Here is a 23745-nt window from a genome sequence, read left to right as displayed (position 1 = left end):
TGTTGGAGGGTGTATGAGGATTCATTTAAAAGTCAATAATCAGCAGAGAGGGATTAGTGCCTTCCAATAACTGCTCTAATACAGAGATAGTAAAAGGCTCCACCAAAGTTCATTACCTTATCCCTTTACACTGGCTCATGGCCCCGAGTTTCATATGCATCACATTCACTCTTATGGCATCAAAGCAAATTTGATCAGAGCAAGCCAGCAAGTAATCCAATGGCATCTTCAGGTCAAATCTTCCTTGATACCTAAAGAACCTGATGAGGTGCCCAGCCTGGCTTTGCTGCAGCTGGAGCAGCTCTGTGCAGCACAGCTCCATCATTGCAGACCCTGCAGGAACCACCATGCACCATCACACTGCTGCCTTGGGACAGGATTTCTCTCCTGCTCCTCCATGCATGCACCAGCCCAGATGCTTTCATTTTTTCTAAGCAGACACGAAAAATGGCTTGTTAGCCTTCCCCAGCTGTGATAAGAGCTCTGTCTCCCCGTGGCATGATGGGCTGATGGGCTGATGGGTAGACAAGATGATCTTAGTGGTCTTTTCCAGTCTTAATGATCCTGTGATGTTGTGCAGTACCTCCAGACAGATTAGCTTAAAAAATTTAAGAAATCAACTGGAGAGAGAAAGTTTAATGCCAAATGAAATTGGTTTAGGCATCTGTAGAATGGCTTATTTATCTAATAGGCTCCTAGGGACTTCATGCATCGAATCATAGAATCACAGAATCATGGAATGGCCTGGGTTGAAAAGGAGCACAGTGTTCACCCAGTTCCAACCCCCTGCTGTGTGCAGGTCACCAACCAGCAGCCCAGGCTGCCCAGAGCCACATCCAGCCTGGCCTCGAATGCCTGCAGGGATGGGGCATCCACAGCCTCCTTGGGCAACCTGTTCCAGTGCCTTACCACCCTCTGGGTGAAAAACTTCCTCCTAAGTGAAAAACTCCCTCCTAAAATCAGTTATCTTGACACAAATCTACAGCTCATGTACTCTCACCTGGGGTCTGAAGTCACACTTCATCCTAGCCAGCAACCAGCATTTTACTACCATTCCTTGTGGCCATGTGACATAATACTCTGCCTCTTCTGCTTTTCTGCTGACATTTTTCTGGGATAAGTAAGATAAGTGAAAGCAATTTGCATGTCTAAGTCTTCTCCCTTTTATGCAAAAAATGTATTTACAGAACTCCTTAGCCGAGGAACTGGGAGCACCCAAAGACCTGAACCACCTGGCCCTCTGAGCACCCACACAAAGAAGACAGCAACCTGAATTTAGTCTCAGACATAAACAGTGCACATTAAACCTCACTCTGAAATGTGGTCTGCAAAGCACGCTTGGTCCTGAGAGCTGATCTTGGCACTGCATGGAGCCTCACAGCAAGATGAGCTGGGGAAGAGATCACCAAGCTGTGATCTCAAACAGCAGCTCTGTTTGTGCAGGGCAATGCAACCCCACAACCAGGCTGCACTGCCCACCAGAGCAGCAGGGACTGCTTGTGGTCTGCAAACCAACTGCAGAAGACCCCCGAACTAAGAGTACGTCTCTAGTAGTATGCGATACATCCCAGTGAGGGGGTCTCACGGAGATCCCTAGGCCTGAAAATGAAGAGCCCCTCTGTTTCCATCCCTGTGCTTCTGCCAGAAAAGGCAGAGGGGTTGGGAAGGATAGGGCCCCACCTCAGCCCCTCCAAAAGACGCAGACTGAAGGAACAGATAAGCCCACAAAGGCCCTCACTGAAAAGCCAGCTCTATCAACAAGCACCAGCTCAGTGACCACGCTGCCCAGTGACTCCTGGTCAATAAAGGGCCGATTCTCCTCCCTTTCAGAAAACAATGTTCCACACACTGAGACAGCAGCAGCCCCTGGGCAGCCCTGCAGTGTCAGGGGGTGTCAGGCTCTGCTCTGCCAGATGACAAAGCGAGCACATGGACAAGCTCCTCCTGCATCGCAGGGCTGCCCTGTGCCGAGGGAGATTTTGTCTGCTAATGGAAATGAAGAAAACCTCCAGCGCAGATAATCCTCCATTATAACGGCAGAACATTTAGGAAAGGGCCAAGTAAAAGAACAAGCCAAATCTCTTTTACTTAAAGCCTGGCCCGAATGTGATAATGTAATGACTTAGGTCGGGATGCTTTAAATGCCATTCATCGTGACTGACTTAGCATATAGATGGTATCAGCTAGAATAACTAACAACTAGGAACTGAATAGATGGCATCAGAGAGCTTCTCCCTTCCAAGAAAACTGGTTTCCATTTGCAAACGGTCTCAAAGATCACTGAGTCTCAGCACTGGATGGTCCAACCCAGCAGCACCCGTCACTTCAGTTCCCCACCGCTTTCTGCAGAAGGTTCAACCCCATCCCCCACACACGGGCTGGTGACTCAGGTACCCCCCTGGAAATGCAAAGTCCTTGAGTACTCAGTGCCTAACCTCTTTCTGCCACTGCTGGTTGTACTTTGCATTCAGAACCTGATCACAAAGGTCACTGAAGTCACTGGGAAGATCCATATCATCTTAAGGGGCTTTGGGTCAAGACACGCTTGGAGTTTCCTCTACCACCACAAGTTTCCCAAAGCATGGTAACCCTAGCTGTTGTTTAGCTTCCTAGCATCTTTAACAGCTCACTTTGATTTCTGTTTTACAGAAATAAAACGCAACTCAATCCCCGATGCTCCATGCAAGCTTGAGATTGCTTTCAATTACTATTAACAGGCTTTTCAAGGTGATTGTAGTGACATCCCAAAAGAAGCAAAATACTTACAGGACAAATCAAGCTATTGGAATGACCAGCTGTGCTGAACAAGCTCCTCTCACAGCTGGCAAAGAGCAAAATAAAGCTGCAATAAACTGATGACAACTGTTTTCTAGAGGAATAACAGCTTATCTTAACAGAGAAAACCACTCAACTTCTGAGCGACCGCAGCTTCCCCAGCGATACCCAGCATTTGCTCACCTCTTCCACAAAACACGAAAGCAGCAGCAGCCAGAACAACCAAGACGGACCATTTTCTACAACCCACACTAGTATTACAGAAGGCAGAAGGTAAAACAAGTGCAAAATGCCACCATTCTGATTTTAGTATACCCACTGAACATCATTTTGATGGCTACGCAGGGTGGAAAGCAGTAGGGGATCATATTAATCATCCATTTCAAGTCTTCCAGTTGGCAAACTCAGACCTTTAGGAAAGAAATTCTCTCACACCGGACAAGTTTTGGAACGGTTACAAACACAGGATCTAACATTCTGGTTGCATTTCTTACAAGCCCCAGGCATATCATAAAAAGAAGTGTCTTATTTGAATGCTTTTATCTTCCTGGTCATGTAATTTAGCTCCTTCCAGTGTGGTCATTTATTTTCTTCACTGATGCCTTCTTCATTTGTTACATTTCGTGTTGAAATCAAGGCTCATCAGCAGCCCTGAGCAGAGCGTCAGTGCTGCTTTGAATCCTCCATGTCTTCTGTTTAATTGAATTTTCATTTGTATCTCCTCAGCTGTTTCCCCTCCGAGGCCTTCCCCCTCCTCTCCCCTGCTCTCCACTCATCCATAAAGATCAAGCAAGCGTTTCTGGCAAGCACCAGCTGCAGATACTGAGAGTTCTTGGGCATCTTCTACTTTTAGAAAACCACCAAGAGGCCAAATAACACCACTGCTTGTTCTGTGAAGCTTGAAGCCTGCTTTTCAGAACAACTGCACTGCTCTCTCTGAAACCTGCAGCAAGATTCAGGGGATCACAGAGCTACACAGTTGTCAGTAGAGGACACAGAGCTGCATGGGGCTTTGCAGTCTTTTTTGCTGAGCCAGCCTGGCCAGCCAGAGCTCTGAAATAGCATGAATGGTACAAGTGCTGTTTAAAAATAATCACTTGGAGCCAGGTACGAAGATAGCCTTCCTCCTTCTGCTGGCGCTGCCCATTCTCAGAGATGTTCAGCTGGAAGAAGTAGCTCTGGGGTGAAGTTAATTTTTGTACTATGGACTCACACAGCTTCTACGGGGCTCAGGTTCGAAGGCAGGCCTCTGCTGGGATTTCTGTTGCATGGGAAAACATCACATGATGTGTACTTATGACTCATTTTCCACCACCGCAATGCTTCTGGTTGAGGACAGCCTCTTTTTCAGTGGAAATCTTCAGGATGGGAAAAGGAAAGCACCACTAACTCCTGTTCCAAACTTTGGTCAAAAAAGCTTGAAAAGATACAGATCAGCTCCAAGATTCGCCAGTTTGTATTCCTGCTCCAGCAGCTGATGTTGTTATAAACTCTTCTGTGCTGGGAAATGATTATAAGAAGCAAAAGGAAATTTCGGAGTAAAAATTCAAGATAAGGATATTCAATGTGAAATCTATTCTATGCTAAACACTGCAGTTGAGACAGATGTAACAGTGTGGAAATCGTGGTGTCTGGTCTATTTACAAGTACATCACGTGAAGCACTGAGAAATACGTGAGCAAGAAGAGTTCTGCATTAGGACAGAGCTGGACAAAATGACCTTTTGTTGATCTACTCCATCACTGACTGCACAATTTCTGCTCGTAATTCATTATTCTGAAGCTGTTGACCATTTTGTCCACATCAAGGTCAGCTTCCATCAATCGGTTCTCGGACCTGGAATTCCTGGCTCTTTATCCAAAAAGCATTCAGGAGAAACAAACATTCTCATTTGAATATTCACCTTCCTCGCTCCTCTACACAGCACTCGATCCACTTCTGAAAGTTTGACGCTCTCTTTGACAGTGATGCTCTGTCAATCTGACATAACCTGACATCAAGGGTGTGTTTTGCTACTAAGTGAAAGAGTACAGCATGTCAGCTACTAAAAATTAACCGTGATTTTGCTACCGGACGTAAGATCTTATTTTGTTTCTGTGTTCATTCGCATTCATTTTTCTATACTCTGCTGTTGGGTATTTACTGCATCAGCTTTGTGCAAATGGCCCAGGGCCTCTTCACTGCAATTCAGACCTCTACAATTTATATGTAGGAGATCTTCTAGGAGACAATAAATCAGAGGTTAGAGGAGGCTTGCTTGTAACTGAATCTGAATTGAGGCAGCTCCTATCCTTTTACTTTGCGCTTTTGTGCTGCTTATGGAAGGATGCACTTAGGAAAGGAAAGACATACGGGAACATTTTGTCTTTTAGCTTGCAGAGTTTGGTATCCTTTCATTTAGGAAATTAGATTCCAAGACTTCCCATGAAAAGGGGGCTTTCTAGGATCTATCTTGTTGGCATTCTCATTCTATCAAATCCTACCAGGCACACTTAACACCGTGAATGGGGGGTCATCATTTCTCCTGCCACCCTCTGCCCTTCTTACCAGCTCTGACAGCTCTGATCCACTTATTCTTGGCACTTGCTCTGAGCAAGGTTCACACGGAGGTGTCGGTGTCCAGTCTGTGCACTGCTGTACCAAGATGCTGTCACTCTTCTGGTTGACTGCTTAGGAAACGACCTCATTTTGTTATCCAGAGCCTGAGCTTGGTCGTGATTCCTCACTTGACTCCTGCTTTCAGGCTCTGCCTCTTTTTGCCTCTGCTATGCTTTCTGCTGTCGGCACTACATTCTTGCTGCCACTGGCAGTGCCAGCTGGTCACTTCTCTCCTGCTCAGTTACAAGTGATGGTACAGGTCAACAAACTTTCTATTTTCCCAGGGAAAGAGTGAAAGAATTTAGCTGGAGCCTGGAGGTTACTGGTGTAAAAGGCAGTGAAGAGGTGGCTCATTCACACTCAAAGGCGGCTGGGGCTTCAGAAGACACCAAACTGTCTGGTGTGGGTTTTGCTATTTGTTAAATTACTTAGCACTCAGCATCTTCTTGGGAAAAAGAGGAGTGTGTGAAAGCCTCTTCTAAGGAAAAGAGAAAATGCAGGACTTACACTGAAAGCTGACCTTGCAGCCACGTGGCAGACTCCTTCTGAAGCTCTTGTGATGCTACAAACGTGACAAAGACCTTTCACAAAAAGGACTTTCCAGCCTGGTTTATTTAGGGGGAGAGCACAAAAGGCATCTTGCTGAAGCTGCAAGCTGGTGAGTCCCTGCAAAGCACCAGGAGGCTTTAAAATCTGCTCCAGGTAAAACAAAACTTGAAAATATCACTGGCCACTTGCATAACAGGATTCTGCAGCATTCTGGCTATCCAGTGGAGGAAACTTACCTTATAAATTACAAAGACTCTGTCTAAGGCTGAGGGGAAATAAAAGAGAGAAGTCTCCAAAGCCCAGGACAGCTAAGGCTTGTTATGAAACCACAGAGTTCATTCTAGTGTGAAGCAAACCTGAGCACTGCATTAAAAATGTAAATGTGATTGAAAAAGCATAACCAGATAAAATGGATTTGACCTCCACAAGCACAAGATGTGGTCCAACCGAGCTGACACAGCGACAGACTGCAAAAGCACTTTGCTTTTTGCTGCACAGAGGGTCACAGGAAGTTTGTTTAAAAAACCCACAAAAATTTTGAGCCAGTGGAAGATTTGCATTGTGTTTACAGGAACTAACAGGAGAACATAGGGCTGGTTTGGAAAAAAAAAAAAAAAAAAAAAAAGAAAGAAAGAAAAAAAAGTCATTTGAATGGTTAAGAATAAAGAAGGACTTCTCGAAATGACTTCTCAAAGTCTTTGAAAGTGACTGATTTACCTTCAAAAAATTAAGCCCCACGCAGAGAAGCAGCCAAGAGTGACTGAATCTTCCAGTGTGATCTCACAGCTCAGTGTGCAGCGTGCTGTGCCTTACTGGGAGCTCGTGATGGACAAGCCCTGCTGCCGCCTCCTGGGTTAATGCTGTGTTAACCCAGACTGTGCAGGAGCTTGATTTGCTGCACCACGGTACCACAGAAATGGCCCCTGGGTTCAGAACAGGCAGGGACAGGCAGAAATGACTTAAACCTATGTCACTAGCAAAAAGAGATGTTAATCAAACCCCTGCTTGGGGTTTCAGAATCCAAGAAAGCATCAACTAGGAGCAAGAAAACAAGCTGATGCGGTGCAAATTGAAACTAGCAACCAATTCCACCCACCCAGCTGAGCCTATCCCAATGTGTATCCTCAAGACAATCTGTGGTAGCACTGCTTATGACTGAGCCTCAGCTGGTTTCCAAACACAGAATCACAGAATCACAGAATCACCCGGGTTGGAAGGGACCCCAAGGATCATGTAGTTCCAACCCCCCTGCCTGGCAGGGCCACCAAACATACACATTCAGATCAGGTTGCCCAGGACCCCATCCAACCTGGCCTTAAACACGTCCAAGGACGGGGCATCCACAACCTCCCTGGGCAGCCCGTTCCAGGGCCTAACCACTCTCCTTGTAAAGAACTTCCCCCTAACATCCAACCTAAATCTTCCCTCCTTCAACTTGGATCCATTTCCCCTAGTCCTGCTGTTGTCAGCCCTTTTGAAGAGTTTACTCCCCTCCTGGGTGTAGGTTCCCTTCAGGTATTGATAGGCTGCAATGAGGTCACCCCGCAGCCTTCTCTTCTCCAGGCTGAACAAGCCCAACTCCCTCAGCCTGTCCTCATAGGGGAGGTGCTCCAGCCCCAACACAGTCCTTCAGTTAAACAGACACAGTCCTTTAGTTAAGCAGAAGTTGAGAATCTTGAATAAGAGATTAATGGGGGTTTTCTTGTTAAACTTAGGCAAAAGGTCACTGCCCAGAGCAGAGCTATTGCCTCAGCTTGAACAGGCTGCACAGGCACAAGTCCTGCTGAGTTATGAGAGCCTCCTAAAACCAGACAGTATGACTTCTCTTGATACGAATAACACTGCAAACAACTGCAACAGAAATAAATTTGAAAGCTGGTACCCGAGAGAACTTGAGTCAAAATGGAAACAAAAGATGCATGAAAAAGGCCGTGACAAAAGGAATCGTTTCTTCTTGCCCTGTGTTTTCCAAGAGGTGTAGGAATGAAGATGCGGACAGAGATCTCATACTAAAACTGGTCAGCCCAGCAGAGATGAGCCTGAGCTTTGTCTTCAACCAACCTGGGTGCACACACATCTGTCTGCAAGCAATAACCCAGATCTGCTCCCGCCCATTGATGTTGATGCGCACACTATGGGAAAACTCAATTGTCCTGAGGTTTGGGACCTGAGCGTGAATGAAATATGAGCTACATCTAACTATTTCCAGATTAGCAGCAGCAATCACTTGGCAGCACTGCAAGTCCTGTGGCCCCGCTGCCAGCAGCAGTGAGCAGTGGCTTCAGTGTATTTATATTGTTGGGGAATTTCAGCATGCTGGGTTGCCTGGGTTGGTACCGCTGTTATGGGCAGTCCAGTACGGTTTCCTATATTTTACATTTCAACTCCAAAAACCCATTTCAAAGCCTTACGCAGGAGCACTTACAGAAACTGAATGTAAAGCTGATCCTGAATATCTGCGGGTTTGACCACAGATGGGAAAAAACAGAACAATCTGATCTCTCCAATCAGAACTAAAAGTACCAGTGTAATAATCAATTTTCATGCCCTGTCATGTAGAAAAGACATTACAATTTGTTGTTTACGCAAGAATGATTGAGAAACAAACATTTCTTGAAACGATCTGAAAACAGAAAACACAGATAAACAAGAAAGCAGATAAGTTAACTTTAGATTCTGAATTATTTACTGAACTGCATGAAAATTACCACTAATTCTTTCCCATGTATGGCCTCACTCCCTGTATTTCTTCCCTCCTGATCCCCTGGCATCAGCACCAGCTTTAACCCCTCCTGCCCCACTCCCATCACAGCAAGACGAGGCCCCACAGACAGAGAACTCCTGCCAAGCACACGTGTGCCGCAGCCCTGGGGGTCCCTGCCTCCTTGCCAACATGATGCCAATGCCACCAGAAGGCATTGCTGACTCTCAGGCTTGCACTTTGTAGAATCACAGAACCACCAGTGTTGAAGAAGAGCTCTCACATCCCCAAGTCCAACCCAGACTACCCCCACCGTGCCCACTGCCCACGTCCCTCAGTGCCACATCCCCATGGCTCTGGGACACCTCCAGGGACAGTGACTCCCCACTTCCCAGGGCAGCTGTGCCACTGCATCACTGCTCTTGGGGAGAATAAATTGTTCCTAATATCCCAAACACCCACTGCTCTGTTTGAACCCCTCAGACATGCACAGAGTAGCTGGGTTTCCCATGTAAGCTGAGGCAGGACCCACCTTGAAGGCAAGAAGGGGATACAGCACTTGGAGATTTTGTTGAGCTGGAAATCAGGAAAATAAAAATGTATCCTACAGCTAAATTGAGGAAAACAAATAATGCCACTAGGAGCTTTCTGCTTTATTACGTAAATATCTCCTCATTCACGTGGAAAAGTTTGTCCAATTTGGGTAAACAATTAACTACCAAGGGTGATGGGTGACAATGACGATGCGAGGCGTATGTTCATCACAGTGATTTCCTTCCATCCCAGAGATGTGCTGACAGAGGGTGAGGATGAAGGCTCTGCAGTGCCTTTCGTGGTGCATGAGCTCTGGCTGCTATTTTGGAATTTGTCAGCAATGAGACAGGACCTCTCACCTGACATTGGAAAGGAGCCCCTGCACAGTGGGCAACAACGCATCTCCTGTGTCCTGATCCAGCCTGATCCAATGGCTGGTCACCAGCCCACAGCAGGGGGTTGGAAAGGGACGATCTTTGAGTCCCCTCCAACCTAAGCAATCCTACGATTCTATGCTCTCGCCCACCACAGGAGTCCAGCAGCAAAACCTCTTATTTGCCATCTGGATCATCACACCCAACAGCCATTTTGTGCGTGCAGCCCTTCCTGTGTGCTGCAGACAAGAGCTGCAAAAGCGGAGCTCCTACCTCCAGTCAGCTCTTGCACGGAGAGGACAAATCACCAAACTCGGCACGTTTTTATCATTGCAGTGATATTTTCCATAATACCCCCCATTCTCTTTCAGTAACAATTCACAGGTAGTGCAGAAATCCTCCAAGTGCACACCAGGCAGTTGTGGGATGGCTGCCGCCCTAACCTTTTCCAAAAGCAGCTCCTGCAACGACCACCAAAACGGATTTCTGCACCAAAGGAGGCTTTGGAGAGCCACCGAAATTCCTAGGTTTGGGCAGGACCTTCTGTTACCGTGTTTTTTTCTTTCTCTAACTGCTTTTCTTCGGATCTTTAAGCTTATTAATGTCAATGAAAGCTCTGCTCTATTAGGTTGGGTGGGAAGAATCTCTCCTCAGAAGGAACAACAGGCCACTGGCACAGCTGTCCAGGCAGGTGGTGAGGCAGCGTCCCTGGAGGCGTTCAAGAAAAGGGTGGATGTGGCACTGAAGGACGTGGCAGTGGGTGATATGGGTGGTAGGTGGACTAGATGATCTTCGAGGTCTTTTTCCAATCTTAATGATTCTGTGATGCACTGATGCAATTTTTGGTGACCAAGCAGAGCAGGACATGCCCGGGAATAAAGAAAAACAAAGCACTTACAGCTCTTCTCTTTCAATGTCAAAACTGCTATTGATTAGCAATCTGCAAACAGATGGGATGTCAGCTTACTACACAATTCCCTGCGCTCCTCAGTTCTTTCTCAATTAACTTGAAAGCTGCAGGAGATAAGCATTTCTGTTGGTAAGCTAAGAAATGTCCCCATCAAAAGTTTTATAACATCATCACTATGAACAGAAAACGACTGAGTTTTGGATTAAAGGGCTTTTTCTCCCTTTTGCTCAGCTCTTTGCTTTGTGTTATCCAGAAGCATTTTTCAGCCTTTTGCATTTTCTGATTTTAGGTAGAATGCTAACAGCATCCCATAATCAGACTATAATCCTCCGGCTCCCTGCGTCTGTCATTTGCATGAATGGCCTTGAAAATAAAACGAGAATGATTCAATTAACAGCTGACGGTGATTTTTATGTATGTGGTAGAATGTTTCTTTAGCATTAGGAAAACCATGGCAAAATATCATTTGTACTTCTCACCACGGATGAAACCAAACAATTTATCGGCTGAGAAAAATGACCGCAGGTTTTAAGGTGCCAATATTTTTTAAAATGTAATTTCCAGACCTTTTTGTTTCCAGTTTTCATTTCTGCAGATGAAGCCATGTCTACAGTCCCACCAAATGCCATGCAAACACTTGAAATTCAACAGATCTCCTGACAGTTGTACATCGGTTTAGGAAGAATGTGGTCCAAAGCCTACTGAGGTCAAAGAGAGAATTCAGGGGCAAGGCCATTCAAGTTGACTTAAACTAACTGAGATCACTGGTTTTAGTCTTGCTAATGCATGACAATAATAATAATAATATGAAATTAAAAAAAAAAAATTAAAAGGAAAAGGAATGAGGCTGCAAAAACAACTCAGCAGTTGAGATGTTTTTTGTTTCCTTGTCTTCTTTCGGACTGTTTTTTACTGTACTCCCAACCTGGAATCCATAGGCTAAACTAAGGACAATTATTTTTTTTAACTTGTCTCTAAAGCCAGAAGAGCTGGAAGTTTCAAAACCAGAGCAAAGACAAATGCAAAGAATCCCCGGAACAGAATTCACTTGGCCACTATGTGAGTCCAGGTCTCACAGAAGCAATTTTAGGCTCTACAACAAACCTCCAATCCTCCGATCCCTGCTCCTGCACCAGGCTTTCGAGTGGCAGATCCACCAGCTTCAGCAGTCAGTGAGGACTTTTTGTCTTACAAACCCAGGCAAAACTGGGGGAGCTTAACACTCACAGGGGTAGGATGTGATTCTGCAACAGGACTGAAGAAAACTAGCTCTCGCATGGGCAACTCCTGATGATTCCATAGGAATTTATTCACTGCCTGGCTCTTACTCTCCAACTGACCACAACCTGCTTTTGCCTTGACCAGCGTGAATCTTTTCTTCATTTTCCTCTTTCTCTTGACCAAGTCAAGTAGAATAGCCAACAAAGCACCTCTACCTTCATTAATTTTTTTCTTTTCCGCTCCTCTCCTCCCCCATTTTGGTGATGTTCCCCAGGAAATCACACTAGAGAACCCATGTTAGATGTGACCCAAGGAGGCTGTGGATGCCCCATCCCTACAGGCATTCGAGGCCAGGCTGGATGTGGCTCTGGGCAGCCTGGTCTGCTGGTTGGTGACCCTGCACATAGCAGGAGGTTGAAACCAGATGATCATTGTGGTCCTTTTCAACCCAGGCCATTCTATGGTTCTATGACTCTATGATGCCAGACAGATGGAAGAGAACAGGCTGAGAAGAACCACCACCATTTTCCAATTGTCACGACACAACCTAACGTTTCTTACAACTTCTGGGTTAGCCAAGCCAAACATAAAAGAAGACGTCCCCAGTTACATTTGTGCAGATTTGTCTCTTTCTTCAGAGTTCATTAAAAGAACTGCTTTCATCTCGTTAGCTTGCTAAAACATTTCCAACAGGACTAGATGTGTCATGTCAGAATATGACAGGCAAATTTCTTTTCAGGTTTTGAAAGTAGGTTGAAAGAGGAGAAGCTATGCAGTTCACTGTTGTCACTGAAAGATATTTTTACTGTTATGAGTTTCTTATACAAGAAACAAATTAAGAACTGTCAAGGAAAAAGAAAAAACCCAAACCTAAAATGTATTCTGTCTTGCCTGCTAATATAGTTACTGCTTTTCTCTAAAATTTCTCAGCCTAATAACAAGAAGTACAAGGAGATGAACTATGATTGCTAGCGTTTTCTTTTATAAGCACCATAATCCAAAGGGAAGGGAAAAAAGTGCCGAAAATACAATTCATCTTTTGCAACTACAAGCCAAAACAGATAGCCTCACTTTCCTCTGCCCCAACCCTTATTTCTGCCCAGTTCAGGGGGTGCTGTGCCATTGCAGGGCATGGGAAGCGGCACCCACAGCACCCAGGGATGCAAAAAAGCATCTGGGAAGGGGCTGAAAGCGCAAAATTGCGGAGGGCTGAGCCGCAGTCACACAGCAAAGAGCAAGGCCCCGAGTGGGTGTTCACAACACATCGCTGGGTTTTGATGGCATTTACCATCACATTGCTGAGACGGGCTGTAAACCAGTGGGTGGGGACTGTTTCTCACTCGGAAGAAGTTCATTAGATTATCAGTAATTCAGTTACATGGAGAGCATGTAGAGCCTGGAGCTGTTTCGAGGGGCTCTTTGATAAAGGTCAAAACAATATATCAGCAGGCTATTGGGACTGATGGCTGTTGGGAAGAAGATGGTTTCAAGAGAAATGTTGCACTCTCGCCTGATTTTTCCCTTTATTACACACTCCCATCTTTGGTGCAACTTAAATGCAAAAAGAGATGGAACTGCAAAGATGCCCATCAGTGGGGCACTGCCAGCACTGCTGAGGAAATGAGATGAGACTGTCTGGGAGGATATAGGGGGTTGGAAGCAAGAGCCAAAAAAATACATATGTCCCAAAAACCCATGATTTTTGCTGTAGGCAGGTGAAGCCCCGTGTCCTCCTGAATGCTGCAGCCATCACTAACCTCTTGTTTGGGAAGAAGGAATGGCTCACCATCCAGAAAGGCAGCTGCTGAGTAAGTGCCCGGACCTTGGTTCTGAAGCCATGCCAGCTAATTCAGGCACTGTGCATTAACATTTAAATGCTGAATTCCCCAGTATTCAGGGAATAGTTCCTCCCTGCTCACCACTGAAACACTGCATGCATCTGACTATTCTGCTGAATAGTAACAGGCTGAGATATTGGTGTTGTCCTAGGCTGGGGCTGCTTGATGAACAAGCACATTCACCAGAGTTGTAATTCCCTACAAAGTCCCACACACCAATAACAAGTCTTGCCTCAAAGCTACCATCCAGATAATCCAGAAAAGGAAATCAAATTCTGCCTGCCCTCAATGTTTACTTCAAGATATAAGATCTTAAAAAATCTTGGCATTCATTGCAGTCCTACATCAAAGCGAGCTCGCAGAGACCAGGTGGGGGGAGAGACAAATTTCTCTTGAATCACCCTCACCCTCTGACTGGCATTTTCAAAGGAGCTCCAGATTTGCCTGGTAAAAGCTATTTTTCAAGGTGCAGAAAACAGCCTGGTCACTGTCTGATTCTGAGCACACCGGCTTGTGTGGCAAACGTGCACCTCTCGGGGTGCTCCCCAAGACACACAGCCCTTCTCTTGCTTTTGACACATGGACGAGGATGCAAAAGAATCCCGAGCACACGCCACCAGCCAGGATGAGCACAGCCAAGGCACAGGGGCTGTGGGAGCCATCACCCTGTGCTGAGGGAAGCGCCACAGTGCCTGTGTTGTCACTGCCAATGCAGGCTGGCCTGCAGCCCTACCTGGCTGCGCCCACCTGCACCTCCTTTCTTCACTCCCCGCCACCTGCCAAAAGGTGCCTCCAAGCACTGATCAGCCCCAAGCCCCGTCCTCGCTAAGCTCTCCAAGCACTGCAGTTCTACCTGCTAGTTCTTCCCCACTACCCACTACCTCAAGGACTAACCGGGCAGCACGTAACCTCTCCTCAGCGCTCTGAGCAACGCTTGCTCTCCGTTCCTTTGTCTTAGCATTTTCTCATCTGCCTGCACATTCCTGTGCTCCTTCACGAGGCGACAGCCGAGTGTGAAACTGCCGTAGCCATTCACGGGGCTGAGATTTATTATCTAGAGGCGCACCAATAACACAGCATTAAAAAAATAAAACAGTGGTCTCTTTCATCAAAATCTAATGAACGCGCAATTTAATCTTTATTAAGAATTCATTAGGTTCTCAGCAAGCTCGCGTAATGGAGCTTGACCAGGTGAAATGCTAATGCCTGCATTATATTTAAATTAATTTTCAGAAGCGTTCGTTTCCCCGTGGCGCCCTGCAGCGCCGGCTCCCTCCGGCTGCTCCCAGCAACGCCGCGTCCCCACCCAGCCCAGCCTCACGCGGCCCCGCTGCACGCCCAGAGCTGCCACCGCGGCAGCCAGCTCCGCATCTTCAGGCACAGGGCTGCAAGCTGCCGTGCATCACGCTGGGGCTGCTTCCTTGAAAGGACAGATGCACAACAGGCTATTTCTCAGCCCTCACTCTACTAACGTAGCCTAGCGAACCGGCTGTGATCTGGAACCGGTTTGGTTTAAACAGCAAGAACTCTGCTCCCCGCAGCACGGGAGCCCCGTGCACGGTTGTGTAAGGCCACAGCTGCCCCTTCTCAACAGCTGCCGCTGTTACTGTGGCAGCCACAGCTACTCTTTCCACTAAACCGTCGCCCGCCATTCCAGCACGCTTCCGCAGAAGCGATTCCTAGAGATTAAATAATTTATTGCTGTTCATCTGCAGTAGCTCCTCTCAAGATCCACCTTTCACGTACAAACCAAACCCGTCCTCCCAGCCCCAAATCCAGCCTCAAATCCCCGAAGCCGGCCCCAAATGCCCTTTCACGGGGGGCTCGGTGCCTTTGCACACCGATAGCAGTGGGAGAGGCGGATGGAACGGCGCTGAGGGCGAGGCTGCTCGCTGCCACAGCCCTGCAGCTCTGTGGGAAGAGCGTTGCCTTGGGCGGGGACGGTGGTTCGGTCCTCTGGAAACCCCCGCAGGACCGGCTATCCCCGTACGTTCACGGCACCGAGCCGGGCTGAGGGCCCGCGGCGAGCCCACGCCCGCGGGTTGGCTAGCGGAGCCCGAGCCCCTTCGGCTGTTTCCGAGCCTGTTCGGCTCCCCCCCGACCGCCTCCGAGCGCTCTCCGAAGGCAGCCGAGCGCCGAGGGAGGAGCCGAGCGCAGAGCCAGCGGCGGTTCGAGTCCCCGCTGGGCGCTGTCCACCACGCGAACCGCCTGAAAGCCGCACCGCGCCGCGCCCGCGGGACAACGCGGAGGGACTGCGGATGGCAGCGGGCACACCGCCCGCACCGCCCGCACCGCCCGCACCGCCTGCACCGCCCGCACCCCGCGGCCCGAGGGCTCCTCCCAGCCACCGGCTCCTCCGCTATCGGGAAACAAGAACCTCTCCGTGCCTCTACCACTGTGACACCCAGCCCAATGCACAGCTATGGCGCCTGCTCATTCCAGTGGGAGGCTGGGGCTGGATGGGCTTTAATTAATAGGAAGAAAAGGGAATGGAGTAGTTCTGCACCTCCACACCACCGTTGGTTCCCTGCACCTTCACTGGCTTCCCCGCGCCTCCATTAGCTCTGTGTGCCTCTGCTGGCTCTCCCACACCTCTGTTGGATCCCAATGCCTCTGTTGGATCCCCATGCCCACATTTAGCTCCCCACACCTCCGTTGGCTCTCCCACACCTCTGTACGCTCTCCCACACTTCTACATGCTCTCCTACATCTCTATAGGTTCTCCCACATCGCCAGTGGCTCTTCCATATTTCTGTTGTCTCTCCCACACCACCATTGACTCTCCCACATCTCTGCATGCTCTCCCAGGTCTCTAAAGGCCCTCCCACACCTCTGTTGGCTCTTCCACATCTCTACAGGCTCTCCCACATCTCTGTTGGCTCTCCCAAACCTCTGCAGGCTCTCCAACCCCTCATTAAGCTCTCCTTCAGCCCCGCTGGTTCTCCCCTTGGAAGCACTGCCTGGCCACGTGCTCAGATCACCGTGTGCCGGGGGCACGGTGTGGAGCAGCCATACCGGCCCATTCCCACTGGGGCCTGCCACATCTGTCAGGGAGATGCTGCGTGAGAACAGGGCTGATTTTTTCAGCGCGTCGGGTCGCGTGTTTTTCTTTTCCCTTTTTAATAACCCGTTTTCAATGTAATTGGCGACCGGCAGCCAAGTTCGCCTCTCATTAATTAAAAGGCTCAAATCTCGGGTAAAAGGGGCTTTGGGCGGCAGCGTTCCTCGCTTTAAATCCGCATTACGGGGGGATTTCGTGCTTTTTTCCCCCCCTCCTCCGCCTCCCGAGCGCCGGTCCCAGCTGCGGCCGCCCCCCCGCCGCCCTCAGCCCGGCGTTCAGCACCACGGGGCCCCGAACAGCAGCGGCCGCCGCCTCCCGCCCGGCGCTACCCTCGGGTACAACATGGCGCCCGCGGCCCTCCGCGCCGCCCCGCGGCACTCACTTCATCTGCTTCACGATGGTGCTCTTCCCCGACTCGCCGGCCCCTGCGGGACAGAGAGAGAGAAGCGGTGAGCGCGGGGCGCGGAGCGGAGCGGGGCGCGGAGCGGAGCGGGGCTCACCGAGCAGGAGCAGCTTCACGTCTTTGGCCGCGCTGATGCCGTCCTCCTTCAGGTTCTTCTCGATGGCCTTGCTGCGCTCCAGGGCGGCCCGCTCCTCGGCGCTCAGGGTACATCCCATGGCGAAAAGGGATTTAATTTAATTTCAAAAAGGAAAAAAAAAAAAAAAAAAAGGGGGGGGAAAAAAAAAAAAAAAAAAAAAAAGCGCAGCCCCCGTCGCCGCCGCCGCCGCCGCCCGGGCGCAGGGAGCAGGAGGCAGCACAACGCCGACAGCCGCGGGGATTAACAAAGGCCTGCGGGCTCCGCAGCGGCGGGGCCGGCGGCTCCGTGCCCGAGCGCTCAGCGCATCCACGGGCTGCGGGCAGCGCGGGCGGCCGCGGGCGGGGCGGGGCGGAGCAGAAGGAGGAGGAGGAGGAGCGGCAGGGGGAGGAGGAAGGCCGGAGGCGGGGGTGGGCCCGCGCCGCTCCGGGCTGCGCGCTTAGCGGGCGCGGGGCTGCGGCGGGCGCTCGGCTGGAGGCGCGGCGGCGGCGGCGGCGGCTGTGCCGGGGGAGGGAGCCGCGATCCGCGCTCCGCCGGCCTCGCCCGCTGCCGTGACGCGCGCGCCCCGCGCATGCTCCCACCGCCCCGCCTCGGCGCCGCACGGCGCGGCACCGCCGCTCTTCGGCGTGACGGGATCCTTCGGCGGCGGCACCGCCGGCATCCCGGCTTGTGTCAGCGGCACCGCAGCCGGCGGGAGCGGGAGCGGCTCGGCCCGCTGTAGGGCGCTGCTGGGGGCACGCCTCTGTGCTGTGCTGAGCTCTGGGTCCATCAGTGCGAGAAACACATGGAGTGTGTCCAGGGAAGGGAGTGGAGCTGTGAGGGGTCTGAGCACAGCGCTGTGGGAGTGAATGGGGTGGGTCAGCGTGGAGAAGAGGAGCTCAGGACAGAGCTCTGCAGCCCTGACAGGAGGCTGTGGGAGGGGATGTCAGCCTCTGCTCCCAGGTAACGGCGACAGGGTGAGAGTGATGGCCTCACGCTGAGGGTCAGGTTGGGTATTGGGAACAACTTCTCCCCAAGAGCAGTGACGCAGTGGCACAGTTGCCCAAGGATGGGGGGAGTCACCGTCCCTGGGGGTGTCCCAGAGCTGTAGGGATGTGGCACTGAGGGATGTGGGCAGTGGGCACGGTGGGGGTGGGCTGGGATTGGACCTGCGGATGTGAGAGCTCTTAATGATTCTATGAAAGGCCTGTGTTGTAGGGAACAGGCTGCCCTCTGCCTTGGGCAGCCAGGCCAAGGAGCAGCTGAAGGGACGGAGTTGCTGCACACCCTGCTGTGCCTCCCTGTAAAACAGAACCAGGAGGATGCTGTGGGGCCGCTGCCCGCTGTGACCCATCCATAAGGAAACACCGGGTCCAGGTGGGGCTGGGCAGGGGCTGCCATTTCCTGGGCTGGGGGCTCACGCTGCACCAAGCCTCCTGTGGGCTCTTCTCGCAGCTGCTCTCCCGTGTTCTGCACTTCCCGTAGCCTCACACCCTTCCTGTAGGGGTGGAAATAAGATTTCTATAGACACAGCTTCCCTGGCTCTCTCCTTCTAGAAGGCATCACCTCCTTACACGACCTCCTTCCCATAAAGCACTGTTTCCATTTTCCCTCTACACCTCTGAAACAAAGGGGAGAAGCAAGGCATCTGGTTAACAATGTAAAGTAGGGATGTGAGGCAGAGCAGACAAAGGGAAGTAGAAAGGAGCTCATAAATAATGTTAGCATACTCAAGGGCCAGCAGTATTTACCGAACATTTGTGAGCTAATAGGTACTGAATATCTGAATTTGGGGTAATTTATTTCTGGGAGCCCAGGGGACCGAGGGTATACCTGCATGGAAAAGCAAGCCTACTGCTTGCATTCAGCAGGGAGCAAAGCGGGGTGGGGGTGGCTGCGGAGCAGTTCCTGCTCTTTCATACTTGAGCAAATCTCTTGTGTAAAATCAATAGGATCAGAATTTCAATCAATAGGTTTCATTTCAATGGTACCAGCCGGAGGGCATTATGAAAAGTGCAGTACAGGAAAACCACAATCCAGAAATCCAGAGGCGGTGTCCTCATGAGATGGCAGCACTTTCTGCCCATCTACCCAGCAGCTTTCCAGCCCTGGAGTCCTGCTGGGATCCTCTCGAAGGATTTTTCTAAGAGAATTAGTCTTTTGTATCAGCCTCTGGCTACTTGTTAACAGGCAAATTTGTACCAGAGCTGCTCTGAAAGCAGTGCCTCCTCTTTTATGATGTTGTCTCACAACGTCAGAAGCGGATGTTGGTGGTATGGCAGTAGAGGCTGAGCCTTCCTGCCAATATTCCATTACATTTTGCTGTTGTGTGACAGCAGTAAAGGGGCAGCCTGACAGGATGGCATCTGGCATGGAAGTGCATACAAAGCAAAGGTGTGGAACCGATCACGGAATCGTTAAAGTTGGAACAAACCACTAAGATCCCCAGGTCCAACCCTCAGCCCACCCCACCATGCCCACTGCTCATGTCCCTCAGTGCCACATCCCCATGGCTCCGGGGCACCTCCAGGGACAGTGACCTCCTCACTTCCCTGGGCAGCTATGCTGCTGCATCATCGCTCTTCTGGAGAAGAGATTTTTCCTAACGTGCAGCCTGAACCTCCCCTGGCTCGACTTGAGGCCATTGCCCCTCATCCTATCACTATTTACCTAGGAGAAAAGGTTTGCTGGTGCAGATTTTTATGAGCACAACTTGCAGGCTCCTCTTCATTGCTAGTAATATGCATAGCTAATAGTGGCTGCGTGAAAAAATAATGTTCTGTAGCTAAGGTTTTGTTCTATCAAACTGTGTTGTGCTTTTTGTAGCTGCTGTGATTTCCACAGAAATAAATAGAAGGCATTACTTTCGGAGCAACCTGAACCTCCTGCCATTGAGAAAATTTCTCTTTTCCCTGACGGGTGCAGGATCTGTGCTTGGCATTTTGTGCAATGCACGCTCCTAGGCTCTCCATGAGTACCCACTGATTTCTTTCCCGGAGGAAACCTGGCAGTGGTTGGGTCATCGCCTTGTGCTCTCGGTGAGATTCAGGACAGCAGCTGCGAGATCGAGCCGTTGCTGAGCCGTTTTTGTGCAGCTGCAAATTGAGCAGAGCTGATGGAAATGTTTCCTTTGAAATTTTTGTAGTGGGAATTCTCATTTTTTGACAAATCTGCTTTTTATTTGTGGTGGATGAATTTCAAGAACCTGAAAAGAAGAAAGCCTAACCTCCCCCACCGAACCATCAAAACATGTACCAGCCTACTTGGCTTCAGAGAGAAATATATAGAGTTTTGTTCCTGAAAATGATGTTTCCATTTTTCAGGACCCGACTGAAGTCTTCTTCTAATAAAAAGTGGTTGTTTTCAGTTAAAAAAAAAATAAAAATCAGATTAAGATGGGGTGAGAACCCTTTCTTTTCCGGCCAGTCCTGCAGTGAAGCTGCCCTACTCCAGCTGTGTGAAGAGCGCGGGGCAAGGAGGTGGAAGCTGGAAGCGTGCCTGCAGCTGAGGCTCAGGAGCCCTGACTCGTCCCTGCGGAGCATCACGAAGCCCACACCAAATGCACCAAGCGCTCCTGCCATCTCGCCATTAGGAAGTTTTCCCTGGATATTCAGCCTAATTTTTCATTCTTTGAATTGATGTCAATTACCCCCCAGCTAAACCTAGTTATGCGGTAGAAGACAGGTTTAAAATACTGCATGATCTCACTAAATTGAAGAAATGGACTGGAATCGATACAATGAGAGGCAATAAGAATGCCCGTAAAGGTTAAGTGGTTGGTGTAGGAAGGATTAATGAAATGCACACGTACCAGGTCAAGTTGCAAATACCCTCACTTTGTTCTTACTCACTCCATACTCCACAGATACGTTCTGGTCCTTCCAATTGAATGAGGTGCCTCAGAATCTGACTCATGACTTGGAGAGTTATGAGACCAGCGTCAAGGAATGGTTGGGTTCAGTGCATGGAAAATGCAAGAACAGGGTTTTACTGCTTCTTGTTTAATTCTGCAAAGAGCCCCAACTGGTGGCTTCTCCAAGTGAGGAAGAACACTGCCAGCTCCTCTCCTTTCCCTGCAGCAACTTTCAACTCAGCCTACAAAGGTTTTTCAGCACCGATGTTTTCCATTTTCTAGTGGTTCAGGGACACGTGGCAGACAACGAGAAAACCTTGTAGGCCTAAAAAAAAACAACCAAACAACCAGAAGTAGAATAATGAACTTTCGCTGCTGATTATCGTAGAGAAATCAGTGCAGGTTCCCTTGTGGGTTTTCTCATTCCTGGGGACAGGTTTGTGTAGAGATGCCTTATTTTCTGTCCTTTTGCCTTGTCTGATTTCTGCCTGTATGGCACTGGGTAAGCCATACCTCGGCGGAGATGTGAGAATCTAAATAAAACAGAACTAAATGTGGGGAAGAAACTTATTCCTGTCTATTTTCTGCTGTATGGAGCTATAATAGCATCCCTGGTTCAGCAGGTGCACGGGTAACCTTGAAAAGCTGTGAGGCTGCAGCTATGCAGTGCTGTCCTTCAGGCAGAGTGAGATAATGCCAGAGTGAGACAGGGTGTTTGACCTTGGCTTGGGTTTTAAGGAGGGCAAGGGCCCATCAGCCCTTTGCCACTCATCTTTCCTCAGTATCAAGGATGAAGATCTCACAGGAATGAAAAATATCTGCCACAACCCAGGAAGACGGGTTAAAGAGGCAGCCCTGGGTCCTCCATGCAGAGAAACCCATCATTGCTTGGGCTCGATGAAACCAAGTTTAACCTCTGTGCGGTCTTCATGAAGCCAAGTTCAACCTTCTGCATTAAGCATTCAAGTTCAGCCATGCAGCTGATTGCCTGTGAGTGCCATTTTACCCAGCTACTGTCATCATTTGCAGGATTTGGATAGACAATTTAGGCAGCTCTGTTTACAGCACTTCAGTAGCATTCCTGTGTTTATAGAAATGCCATCCAGAAGCCTTGCAGCTCTCATCCACACAAGTAGTCCTGATGAGGGATCTTATGGAGGAACGCTAATTCTGTCCCTAAAAATATGAGCACATTCTTACCTCGTAGCTCTCAGCAGCTACTCTAAGTGCAAATACACCATTTGTTAAATGCAACTCCTACCATTTTTCCCTGCAAAATCCTATCAGTATTTTTCGCCCGCAATCATCGCGTTGTTCTTCTATTAGAATTGTATGTTACAATATTTAAAATAAGCATCTGCTTTACCAAGTGTTATTCCAGTGTCGTGCGCTGCTTCCTGATTGTAAGTACTGATGTGATTCACGAAGGCTAGCTTTAGCTGACAGAGGCTGTAATCAGAGAACAGAAAGAGACACTCCTCCAGCGGAGAATGAGTAATGGGAGTCAGCTCTCACCTCTGATTCTGGAGAGAGCCCACAGAGACCAGCTGTCCTTGGCTGGAGTTAACCTTCATGAGCATCCCTCACCATGCTCCGAGCCAAGGACTTGCTTTGACGGGAAGGCAAGGGGGGGAACAAGTCCTGCACAGGCACAAGAGGTGTTATTCTGAGAAGGTCACACTGGGGGGAAATGGCATCTCAAGTGAGGGTGAAACCGTACCTCGAGCAAAGCCTGTGTCTGGCGTATCAGTGTGTGTCATTAATACCAAAATATTGGCTGGATGCTAAAATTGATCCAGGTTCAAAAAGAGGTAGGATAAAGGTCCAGGAGAAAACATCCACCAAAGGTTACGAAATACGTGGAGTTCTTGCAGCTGAAATCTGGAATATGTGCTGAGTTATCCAGTGGGCATCTAAATCCCTTGGGTCTCAGCACAGCAGGATGCTGATGGCACTTCTGGAACCCTGCTCAGTCTCTGCCCTCCCCATTAGCCCTGCAGGGAGCTGGATGTCTCCAAGTAACCTTAGTGGTTGCACTGGGCAGAGGGAGTCCAACAAACCCATAACTTTATAGGGAAAACTGGAAAGGCCAAAGAAAACCTGAGCCAACCTCAGCTGCCTTAGATTCTTCTTCATGCCGTGTTTTGTATTTCCTCTTTCCTCCCTGCCATCTTTCTCCAGCCGTTTCCTTCACGCTAACCACCCCTCCACATTCCTCTGTGCTGTTGCTCAGGTTTGGCTCCAGCTTTGGATTCCTGCTCCCCTTCAGAGAGCAGACAGGAAAAGCAGTTGGGCTGGAGCTTGCAGCCCATTCCCTTTCTGTGCAAGGCTGGGACCAGGCTGTGACCCCCAGATAAGAAACCCCACGTGAGTTCCTATTTCAGTGTGAGCTCCAATTTCAGCATGGCATGGGGTGCCGCGGCCGCCAGTGAGCAGGAGCCCTGCTATCAGAGCATGTCCTTGCCGTATCTGGGAAGCTTTTATCTTCCAAATGCCTCCAGCTTAATTTTTTTGCACATCCTATGTCTCCTTGCTGGGCAGTTTGCCCCACTGACATCCCTGGGTGGAACGGCACTGGGGCACAGCAATTTCCTTTCCAGCCAGGGCCGCTCTGTGCACTGCCATCGCTGGCACCAAGGACCCCATTTTCCCCTGCAGGGAGGGGAGCTGGAGGGGCGGCAGTTACCCGAGCCTCCCAGTACATTGCTTCTCTTGCAGAACGTTGAGCTTTCAGACCATGCAGGCTGCATCAAGCTTCATCAACCGATGTCAAGCCTTTTTGAAGTTTCAATTGCTTCCTTGCTCGAGATGGAGCT

At 49.4% G+C, this 23745-nt stretch overlaps 1 protein-coding gene across 3 annotated transcripts in view; it reads right to left on the bottom strand.

The window, feature by feature from the left end:
* The window catches only part of GNAO1 (G protein subunit alpha o1), a 116870-nt gene extending 99616 nt beyond the window's left edge, over window positions 1-17254 (bottom strand). For 2 of the 3 annotated variants that reach the window (XM_042886055.1, XM_042886054.1), the window contains exons 1-2: window positions 17062-17254; window positions 16944-16986 (exon numbers count right to left, since the gene is read on the bottom strand). In XM_042886055.1, coding sequence (XP_042741989.1) covers window positions 16944-16986; window positions 17062-17179 — 161 coding nt within the window. In that variant the 5' untranslated portion in view covers window positions 17180-17254. The remainder of the gene's footprint in view (window positions 1-16943; window positions 16987-17061) is intronic. The other variant, XM_042886053.1, reaches the window with a different exon arrangement.
* Between the last annotated feature and the right edge of the window lie 6491 nt (window positions 17255-23745).

The sequence above is a fragment of the Lagopus leucura genome, unplaced genomic scaffold, assembly GCF_019238085.1.
Source record: "Lagopus leucura isolate 7727_CA_CO unplaced genomic scaffold, USGS_WTPT01 Super-Scaffold_100054, whole genome shotgun sequence".
In the NCBI taxonomy this organism is placed as follows: domain Eukaryota; kingdom Metazoa; phylum Chordata; class Aves; order Galliformes; family Phasianidae; genus Lagopus; species Lagopus leucura.
The sequence above is the reverse complement of the archived record's forward strand: the minus strand, read 5'-3'. Positions and strand labels throughout refer to the sequence as shown.